At 36.6% G+C, this 12,124-nt stretch overlaps 1 protein-coding gene across 4 annotated transcripts in view; it reads left to right on the forward strand.

The window, feature by feature from the left end:
* LOC110448957 (protein crumbs-like) overlaps window positions 1-7,439 on the forward strand; it is a 106,315-nt gene extending 98,876 nt beyond the window's left edge. For all 4 annotated transcript variants that reach the window (XM_021495476.1, XM_021495477.1, XM_021495478.1 and 1 more), the window contains 3 exons: window positions 239-381; window positions 541-631; window positions 1,040-7,439. In XM_021495476.1, coding sequence (XP_021351151.1) covers window positions 239-381; window positions 541-631; window positions 1,040-1,179 — 374 coding nt within the window. In that variant the 3' untranslated portion in view covers window positions 1,180-7,439. The remainder of the gene's footprint in view (window positions 1-238; window positions 382-540; window positions 632-1,039) is intronic.
* Window positions 7,440-12,124: the final 4,685 nt, after the last annotated feature.

Here is a 12,124-nt window from a genome sequence, read left to right on the forward strand (position 1 = left end):
CCCTGATTTCATTTGATTAAAAATCATTTGATAAAAAAAAAAAATGATGACCTCTTGCAAACACTACTATTTCTTCCATAATTCCTTGTAATTTGTTGTTTAGTTATTTGGAAGTTTTCAAAGAGTTAAAAAAAAGATTAATTGAAGGTTTGTTGTTATTTTGTGATTCGTGTGTATGCTGTTAAGTGTCTTTGTCATTGTGTTTTATATATTTTCCTCATTCCAATGCTGTTTGTAGGCTACACTAACGTGACCTGTATGGAGGATGTGAATGAGTGTGTGAGCAGTCCCTGTATCAACGGCGGGCAATGCAATAACCAGCCTGGGGACTTCCAGTGTGTCTGTACCAGTGAATACATGGGCAAACTCTGTGCACAGCGGGTAAGTACAAATTATTTACCGTTACGTTAATTACAATTCTAAATATTTATTGTTTTGCAAAGACTTTGAAGTATCATCAGTTTTAAAAAACATCATTGCTTTAAAAATAATACCAAAGTGCGCAGGAAGATATAATACTGATGTTTTCTATTGCTACAGAACCCAGATTACCAGAAAATAAGTCCTGACGACAACCTGGCCATTATCATAGGCCCTACAGTGGCCGCAGTCTTACTGCTTATTGTTATTGGTAAGTTTTCATGTGGATTGTCTCCCTTTAACCTTCTTTATTCTTACCCCAGTTGACGGATTCCTGAATGGAATTCACTAGTCCGGCCATAACAATACCAATGATAGAAATTTCTTCATTCTTGTGAATTCTTATTACAAATACATCCTTTAAAATGAGAGATATCTAATTTGAATATAACGTACATGTAAAAAAAAAATGGTCTATATTTTAATATAAATCACTTTTTTTAAATGAAATCATTCAAGGTGAAAGGTCTGATTATATTTTCATACATCGGTCATTTAAACTGTGCTTGGTTTAGGTTGTTGTGTTTTAGTATTCCAGTAACTGTATCGTTAATAAAAAACATTTTATCAAAATGAATAATATTATCAAGAAGTCATGATTGTGTCTTTTAAATTGCAGGTGTTATCATATTTTTGGTACTGGCACGGAGTAAGCGTGCCACAAGAGGTCACTACAGTCCAAGTCGCCAAGAAGTTACAGGGTCAAGAGTGGAACTTGGAAATGTAATGAAACCACCCCCAGAAGAACGCCTTATATGATAAATTCCTTAGATATTTATTGATGGATAATAACTATGGTAACACCATGTGCTCGGCTGACAGGTGATCACAGGGCTGATGGATTAAGAGGACAGTATATCTGTACCCAACTTCATCACCAGACACTTACAGATTTGGTGTAGCCAGCCCTGGTCAGCTGTTAGCAGTCACACCAGTGGAGGGGTGTACCTATGGTGCTATGTAGGTGATGCAGTGCTATCCTATGGAAACAACTAGGGATGAATATCTCCTAGCAATGGAGGCCAAAGGTATCGCCTACATATCTCAGGATGGATATCTCCAAAGAACAGGGATATGTATCTGCTAAGAGGTGGGAGATGGATATTACATGTGAATCTAGGAATGGATATTGGATATTGGCTAGGAATGGAGGGACATGTATCTGCTCAGGGATGGGATGTGGATATTTTCTACGAATCTGGAGATTGATATCTCCGATAATCCTACAAATTGGGATGGATGACTTGGTATCCACTACAAAGTGATAGATGGATATCTCAGAAGTAGGGGTGTATATACTTGCTACAGGTCAGTGGATGGTGAATGGATGTTTCCTATAAACGCAAGGTGGATATCAAGCTGATACCATATACTAGAATAGTTTGTAAGATTTATGGCAAAACTTTGTAACAGTGTTACCACAAGTTAACATGTAAGCAAGTCATTCTAAATGAACAAACCTTACGCAAATCATCTAGATAATTGTGGCAGCTTTTTCTGCGATAAGCTATATGTTAATTGATGATGATTGTGCCTAATTTTGCCAACTTTAGCTGCAGTGTGTCATGGTGTTAGTCTACACAGCACATGTGTGTCGATGATGATGTCAATTGTGAGCTTATTAAGGAGAAGAGAAAGAGGTTTGGTGGATAGCAGAAGAGTCGGCATTGGAAAAACTGAGATAGATGTCATTGATCACTATAGACGGAATCTAACCATGACACAGAAACTTTCTATGCATTAGTTAAAGATCTGAATCAAAGTGTCATATCAAAGATGTGTCATCCTGCTGAAACAGTTGTCAGTCTTCCCACACTCATAACAGCTACTACAGTTTGATTTGAGGACATTAGACTCTGAATAAGGCCGACTATGTGATTTTCAACTACAATCTTTCCTGCATTTTCCTGCACTGTTTTTCCCGTGTATTGTTCATTTGAATTCAAAGTAAATAAGGCTCGCATTCAAATTACATTTGTATTGGAAAATTGAATCACTTAGGTTAAATTTCAAAATTCCCATATCAGAGCATGGAATTGGACAGAAGGCTTCAAATTAAATACAAGACAAGAGGACGCTAGACATGAATGTCAGGACAATGTCTTTTCTGGGTCAAACACTGTCACCAGTACACAGACTAAACAGCTGGTATATATGTAGGCTTCATTGTGGTTTATGTTACCCTTCCACATTTAAATGGGTGGTTTTTATTTGACAATTTTTTCTGAAGCCATCTTCTGTAATATTTTTTACCACATTTTCAAAACAGTGTAGGAGGCGAACTGTTAAAAAACAGTGTAGGAGGGGAACTGTTTTAAGTGCTATTTTCAAGAAGACATGCTGTAGATTTTATTTTTGTCGTGGTGATTAATATTTATCACAATTATGGAAAAAAAATTGTCTGTATATTTAGATATGTTTAAATCTGTTAATGCCATCCATTGGCTCACTTTTATAACAATTATGTCTGTTCAATTTTGTTGGATTTGCCATGTGATTGTTCTTATTATATAAGAGTTAGGAGACTTTCGCCTGCACTGTAATGACTAACTATGTGTGTACAAGTGTCTGCAAAATGGGTCATCTAGTTGTCCTCAGGTTTCCAACATTCTCTGTACAACAGTAACGTTTGTCAAGTGTCATTGGAACACTAGAAACTGTCACTAACAATGAGACCGGATATAAGGACCCGTTAATTTGAGTCTTTAATCTTAAATGTGTACCGAATACCGAGTGGTATGACTCCATAGATATTTCTGTTGTACAGAGCAATATGTCCTTATTGACATATTAATCATATTTCACATATCATCAACATCATCATCATCCCATTCTGGATAACATGGATGATTTACTTAAATAAATGGTCATATGGACTTAATTAAATACCCAAGGGGGGTAACTCTAATGCAAATCAATTTTGTAAGGCAGCATGTCCTCTTAAGTGAATTTCTAGCCGATCTGCAGCCACTTCGCATTTTTCAATATATATGTTTTAGAAAAACGAAAAAAAAACCCACCATAATTTGGATAGGAAAAAATTGCATTAAGTTTTACAAAAAATCATTCAAAATATATTGTTTACAAGAAAAACAATTTAAATCAAATTTTTCATCGTGATCTTGAAAAAGTTGTTGTTTAGAAGTGCCATTAATTGGTTATATATGAGGTGTGTACTTAATACACAATTTAGCTGTAATTTGACTACCAAACTTTAATTTTATTTTTATGAAAAGGAATGTTTGCTTAAGTTCTTACAGAATTGTACAAGAATGAATGTATCATACTGTTGTTAGCATGAATGTAAATATTTCATTAACTAGATTTATGTACATAAATACTAATACGATCAAGATTCACATCCGTCGGATTTTATCATGTAAACAAGAATATCTGTGATATTAGTATGATTTCAGATTGATATTTTAATATTTTGCCAGGAATTTTATTCTTTGTGTAAAAGGTTGTAGTGAATTGGAACGTGATATAAAGAAACGATATTGACCACTGGTATAAAGATTAGATAGAAACCGTGTAAGTCTAGTACATTTTCGGTGAGAACATTCCAATATTTTCCTAATTTATCCAATTATTTTGGAATTCCCTTTCATATTCCTCTATAAAAAGACTTCAAAATTAAAGAGAGGCACTTTTTATCTTAACTCATTCACCCCTGAAATTTCATAATGAACTATTCCAACATTTGAATTGGAAGATTTCAAATGTGTCTTCAGGGGGTGAATAAGTTAGTTAAATCCTTATGGTTATGGGGCCATGTTGAAAGAAAGTTGCAGTAGAAGGCCTTTATGAATATTGACATACAAGTTTTGGTTCATAAATAACGGTTTCTCTGTGTAGGATATATTTGGGCCTAGTCACTGATTAATGAAAAACAGTCTGCATGCAATGTTTATCCTAAGCCCATTGTTATAATTTAAGATTAATTGTCTAAATATGCCATTGTTATATTTTAGACTGTGTTTGAGTATGCTACCATGCATAATAGCTTCAGGTCAGTGTATATACCTCATACCATCACATCGTTTCTGGTAGTGTTCCTCTCCTCTTAAAAGTAACGGAGCTGTTTTTGATGGGACAAAGTCTCCACCAATAATTACATAGATAAACCCTATAAGGACTAGAATTGATAGGATAGCACGTAAGAGCTGTTAACAATATTATCATCTTTATAAATCCTACTCATTCCTACATTGATAATTATTTAGAAAACAAAGAAGAAATTAACAAACAGAGGACATATTCACAAATATATATTTTTTTAAATAACCTGGCACATCTGATTTATACATTACTGCGCCATTGTTTATTTAGTATGGAGCATTTTAACCAGACTGATTATGCAAAAAATGACACTTTTTCTTTCTTCAAAAATGAGTATATCCTGCATCAATGAATTATCAGGCAGAGATGTTAAACTACTACAGTATAACAATGTTAAAGTGTTTAATATACTCGGTATATGTGATTTTAAATTTGTGCTAGCAGCTTAATTAGCATACGGCCAGTGTAGTATTTTATTGTAAATATTAACATGAAATACCAAGCTTGCCTTAGGATGGTCATCATGTAGATATATATTCAGGTACTGATACCTAGTGTTGGTGCTATGTGGCTATCAGACAAAAACACTGGTACCCATTCATTGGTTGTGATTTTATACATTATCCACATATCATCTGTTCTTGTCCATTTTATATATATTGGTCTGTAAGTATAAACCGATCTATTGTTATACATTCCGCTGTATCTGTGTACAGAATCATTCCATAACAAATATATCGGTGTTTTTAGAGGCACTTTACACTCAACTCATTCTGATAGGAACTTTACACTCAACTCATTCTGATAGGGACTTTACACTCAACACATTCTGATAGGGACTTTACACTCAACACATTCTGATAGGGACTTAACACTAAACTCATTCTGTTAGGGACTTAACACTCAACTCATCCTGATAGGGACTTAACACTAAACTCATTCTGATAGGGACTTTACACTCAACACATTCTGATAGGGACTTTACACTCAACACATTCTGTTAGGGACTTTACACTCAACACATTCTGATAGGGACTTTACACTCAACACATTAGGGACTTTACACTCAACACATTCTTAGAGGGATATTACAGTTAACAGGTATTCTTGTAACTGGGATTGAACACTTTACCTATATTCTTGCTAAAATTAAGAGAAGATACATGTGTTAATTCAAAATAGAGACTTTGAAGAAATTAATAGGTATACAGAAAGATTGATTTCAAATATCGATGTTCTATTGGAATTGTAGTAAAATAGAGAAAAAAATGTTAAACACGTAGAAATAAACAACCTTATAAACATTGTGTAATATTCCTCACACGGCATTTGAATACCTATGTAGTATTGCTATTTATAATGTGTGATACATTATTGGTTGAGTACTAGGGTGATATGGTAGATGGAAACTGTAGAGTATGGGGTCTGAGATAGAAACATTAAATGGGGAGGGGGTCGATTGTCAAGGTTATAAGGCCATGTAGTATTGCATTCATGTATATTTGGTATCAAACGTTTGGAGCAATAATACTTTTACTATGTATGATTCCCAACGTAAAGTAAAATTATACAAACATCCCTCAAAGATTGAGTTCATACCAGTAACTCATAGCAATCATTACAGCCAAACTCATTTGTTTTTAGCTTGAATCTCGTCTAGTGTTTTGATCCACTGCACATGTCCACAAGTAGATGTCATTTAGCTGTATATTGTGTCAGCTTTGTCACACCTTCATCCATGCAAAATAACGTGTCATCAAATAGCTGTCTATAATACAGGTGCCTGGTTTTCAATCAAAATGAGGTCAATCCAAAGACATCTTCAGTATTAAATTGTTAATAAATTTTAGAAGCAAATGATTAACGCAAGAATCACAGTTAAAAGTATGTTACAATGTTTTTGTGTGTTCTCTGCCCAACAGAATGCTACCTTAGTGTGTTCCAATGTCTTTTGTGTGTTTTCTACCCAGCAGAACGTCTATCTTAGTGTGTGTGTGTGTATGTGTTCTCTATCCAGCAGAACATCTACCTTGGTGTGTTACGATGTCTTTTGTGTGTTCTCTACCCAGGAGGTCTTTTGTGTGTTCTCTATCCAGCAGAAAGTCTATCTTAGTGTGTGTGTGTGTGTGTGTGTGTTCTCTACCCAACAGAACGTCTACCTTAGTGTGTGAGTGTGTGTGTTCTCTATCCAGCAGAACGTCTACTTTAGTGTGTTACAATGTCTTTTGTGTGTTTTCTAACCTGCAGAATGCTACCTTAGTGCGTTCCAATATCTTGTGTGTTTTCTACCCAGCAGAATGCTACCTTAGTGCGTTCCAATGTCTTTTGTGTGTTCTCTATCCAGCAGAACGTCTACTTTAGTGTGTTACAATGTCTTTTGTGTGTTTTCTACCAGCAGAATGCTACCTTAGTGCGTTCCAAGATCTTGTGTGTTTTCTACCCAGCAGAATGCTACCTTAGTGCGTTGTGTGTTCTCTACCCAACAGAACGTTCTCTCTTCAGACATTGGGTTGTAAGAACTGAATACACTTTGGGCAGGTAACTGATCCAATTTGTCATATAATGAATAATACCATATACTCATCCCCTCATTTACAAGTATCATTATAATCACCTATAGTTCATTAATTAGAGTTGTAAATTAAATATATTTATATTGGAATATCAACTATGTACATTATCCAATATGATTGCCTCATCATATTAATACATTATATATTTTAGCCGCATTACCATACTTTTGATATTATATGATACAAGGATGTATTGTGCAATACTTTGCAGATGACTACTATCCGGTAGTGGTCTAGATGTCACTTTGGGGTGTACTGCCCATGTTGAGATGTTTTATTACTATGTTTTGTAACGGCTACGCATATGTTTTGTAATAGTCATGTTCGATGATAGTGTCATATTGTGCCGAGAAGGAGAAAAATAAAATATCCAATAGTAACATAGACATGTCTCTGGGTTTTTTTCTCTCTGTAAGTTGACACAATTCAAACAATACATAAACACATTGTACTGAGTTCAAGAAGTCTTTTTTTTTTTATCAACTATGAATATTGTATGGGGTGCTGTGTTTATGTTAAATAACGTTCTGTGATAATACCCATTCCAACAGATATCATTTAATAATTTCGAGTTCCTAACATCACCTACTTGTTTCAATTTTATTTATGTGCAAATTATGAAAGCCAAACATCGCTCTTCAGAATGGATGACATCACAAAAGGTAATTCACTTTACCTGGGTTTACAAGAGTAATCTACTAATAACATGTAAGCCATACATTTTATTAGAAAAAAAAAAGCTTTACACTTTATACAGACAGTTAATGGAAATCATCAGATGTCGATGTCAAACAACACATCCCCAGTAACTCTATAGAGATAATCAGATGTCGATGTCAAACAACACATCCCCGATAACTCTATAGAGATTATCAGATGTCGATGTCAAACAACACAGCCCCAGTAACTCTATAGAGATCATCAGATGTCAATGTCAAACAACACATCCCCGGTAACCCTATAGAGATCATCAGAGGTCGATGTCAGGCAACACATCCCCTGTACCCCTATAGAGATCATCAGATGTCGATGACAAACAACACATTCCCTGTAACCCTATAGAGATCATCAGAGGTCGATGTCAGGCAACACATCCCCTGTAACCCTATGGAAATCATCAGATGTCGATGACAAACAACACATTCCCTGTAACCCTATAGAGATCATCAGATGTCGATGTCAGGCAACACATCCCGGTAACTCTATAGAGATCATCAGATGTCAATGTCAAACAACACATCCCCTATAACCCTATAGAGATCATCAGATGTCGATGTCAAGCAACACATCCCCGGTAACCCTATAGAGATCATCAGATGTCGATGACAAACAACAACTCCCAGTAACTCTATAGAGATCATCAGATGTCGATGACAAACAACACATCCCTGTAACCCTATAGAGATCATCAGAAGTCAATGTCAAACAACACATCCCGGTAACTCTATAGAGATTATCAGATGTCGATGACAAACAACACATCCCGGTAACCCTATAGAGATCATCAGATGTCGATGACAAACAACACATCCCCGGTAACCCTATAGAGATTATCAGATGTCGATGACAAACAACACATCCCTGTAACCCTATAGAGATCATCAGATGTCGATGACAAACAAAACATCCCCTGTAACCCCATAGAGATCATCAGATGTCGATGTCAAACGACACATCCACGGTAGCCCTATAGAGATCATCATATGTCGATGTCAAACAACACATCCCCTGTAACGCTATAGAGATTATCAGAAGTCAATGTCAAACAACACATCCCCGATAACTCTATAGAGCTTATCAGATGACGATGTCAAACAACACATCCCCGATAACCCTATAGAGATCATCAGATGTCGATGACAAACAAAACATCCCCTGTAACCCCATAGAGATCATCAGATGTCGATGTCAAGCATCACATCCCCGATAACTCTATAGAGATTATCAGATGTCAATGTCAAACAACACATCCCCTATAACCCTATAGAGATCATCAGATGTCGATGACAAACAACACATCCCCTGTAACCATATAGAGATCATCAGATGTCGATGTCGAACAACACATCCCCGGTAACCCTATATATATCATCAGAAGTCAATGTTAAACAACACATCCCCGGTAACCCTATATATATTATCAGAAGTCAATGTCAAACAACACATCCCCGATAACCCTATAGAGATCATCAGATGTCGATGACAAACGACACATCCACAGTAACCCTATAGAGATCATCAGATGTCAATGTCAAACGACACATCCACGGTAACCCTATAGAGATCATAAGATGTCGATGACAAACAACACATCCCGGTAACTCTGTAGAGATTATCAGATGTCGATGTCAAACGACACATCCCCGGTCCCCCTATAGAGATTATCAGATGTCGATGACAAACAACACATCCCTGTAACCCTATAAAGATCATCAGAAGTCAATGTCAAACAACACATCCCTGGTAACTCTATAGAGATTATCAGATGTTGATGTCAAACAACACATCCCCTGTAACCCTATAGAGATCATCAGATGTCAATGTCAAACGACACATCCACGGTAACCCTATAGAGATCATCAAATGTCGATGCCAAACAACACATCCCCGGTAACTCTATAGAGGTCATCAGATGTCGATGTCAAACAACACATCCCCGTAACTCTATAGAGATCATCAGATGTCGATGACAAACAACACATCCCCTGTAACCCTATAGTGATCATCAGATGTCGATGTCAAACAACAAATCCCCTGTAACTCTATAGAGATTATCAGAAGTCAATGTCAAACAACACATCCCGGTAACTCTGTAGAGATCATCAGATGTCGATGTCAAACAACACATCCCGGGAACTCTATAGAGATTATCAGATGTCGATGTCAAGCAACACATCCCCGATAACTCTATAGAGATCATCAGATGTCGATGACAAACAACACATCCCCGGTAACTCTATAGAGATTATCAGATGTCGATGTCAAACGACACATCCCCGGTCCCCCTATAGAGATCATCAGATGTCGATGTCGAACAACACATCCCCGCTAACTCTATAGAGATTATCAGATGTCGATGACAAACAACACATCCCCGGTAACTCTATAGATATTATCAGATGTCGATGTCAAACAACACATCCCCGTAACTCTATAGAGATCATCAGATGTCAATGTCAAACGACACATCCACGGTAACCCTATAGAGATCATAAGATGTCGATGACAAACAACACATCCCTGTAACCCTATAGAGATCATCAGATGTCGATGACAAACAAAACATCCCCTGTAACCCCATAGAGATCATCAGATGTCGATGTCAAACGACACATCCACGGTAACCCTATAGAGATGATCAGATGTCGATGACAAACAACACATCCCCGGTACCTCTATAGAGATCATCAGATGTCGATGACAAACAACACATCCCTGTAACCCTATAAAGATCATCAGAAGTCAATGTCAAACAACACATCCCTGGTAACTCTATAGAGATTATCAGATGTCGGTGTCAAACAACACATCCCCGATAACCCTATAGAGACCATCAGATGTCGATGTCAAACAACACATCCCCAGTAACTTTATAGAGATTATCATATGTGGATGTCAAACAACACATCCCCGGTAACCCTATATATATCATCAGAACTCTACAGACTCTTCTACTTCAGACACTTCCCTTGATCTTTTCTTACAACATGGCAAACAGGGACGGCTTACTACTAAGCTGTACGATGAACGGGACGATTTCGATTTCCGTATCGTAAATTTGCCCTTTCTTGATGGTAACATCCTACCTTCCCAACCCACATTTTATTCATGTCGCAGATGATAAGGTATGCAAGGCCTTGCTCCGAATATCATGACTTCCGTGATAAATTTTGACTGCTGATGGACAGACAGACAACACCGGGTTTTATCGGTGGACATTTGTCTGATATATATTTTATCAAAATTAGACCAATGGAATCGTGGACTTCTGCGTCATATTCTACTAAATGATGACAATATACACACATTAATTTCAGAGAAACTTCAGACATATCTGTCCATCCGGTTAACCACATCGGGATTGTATTGTATACATACGAGCTTAATTAATAAAAACTCAACCATTTTGTTGTGTAAAATAATGATTTGCTCCTATTTATTGAGTATAAAAAAGAAACGCCGATGAAAAATAGTGATATAGAGAAGGTCTCACCTGTCCTTAGGTAAGGGTTCAGTGGTCAGACACTGCGTCAGTTCGGTGTGGGACAAATGATAGTCGGCTAATACTACTACAGTTGTTAAGTTTTGATGTAGACTTTTTGACTCGTAACTATCATTCCCTACAAATACCACGACAAGCAATGTAAGCGTTAGGTAAACGAGCGTTTCGTTTGGTTGATCCATGAGATACACAGCCTTCATACAACCCGCGTCACAAAATCTCGAGGTCGTTCAAACGTTACACGAGGAAGGCTTGAAACGCTTCATTAGGAGAATATTTCAAAGAGAAAAAGCTATGTGTCAACACTCTCCTAAACACCCCGTATGTCGTGTTGTGGAGATCACAGGGTTCTAGAACACAATAATTCATGTTCTAGTTTGATTTCACTCTTATTTCTCTGATTTCGTGAAGAAAGTAATCAGTCTTATATTTCAAAAACACCAGACTACGACGAACGACTTGGCTGATAGTCTTTAGGTTCAATACATCCAGTTCTATGTTGCACATTATTCTAGAGTGAGGATATTCACTACATCCGTTTCTTTGTCATACAGTAATACAACTCTATTTCTAGTATAATTAACACATCGAGTTCAAGACCCATACATCCAGTTCCCAATGGATACGTCATTTTTTTGTAATTATTAGCTTTTTATTCCGCGTAAGTGATAACGAAAGAAAAAAGGCACAAACACAGATATGGCTTATTTTCCAATGAGATCGTGAAATCATACTCCTTATCAACCCGCATCATTTGGAAACCCTGTGTTGGAAGTTTGTACGTCAGCAGTTGATATCTATCATAGAAATCATAATAATTCGGACCAAATTCTTGAATATTGAATTA

Source organism: Mizuhopecten yessoensis, unplaced genomic scaffold (assembly GCF_002113885.1).
Source record: "Mizuhopecten yessoensis strain PY_sf001 unplaced genomic scaffold, ASM211388v2 scaffold4403, whole genome shotgun sequence".
In the NCBI taxonomy this organism is placed as follows: Eukaryota; Metazoa; Mollusca; class Bivalvia; order Pectinida; family Pectinidae; genus Mizuhopecten; species Mizuhopecten yessoensis.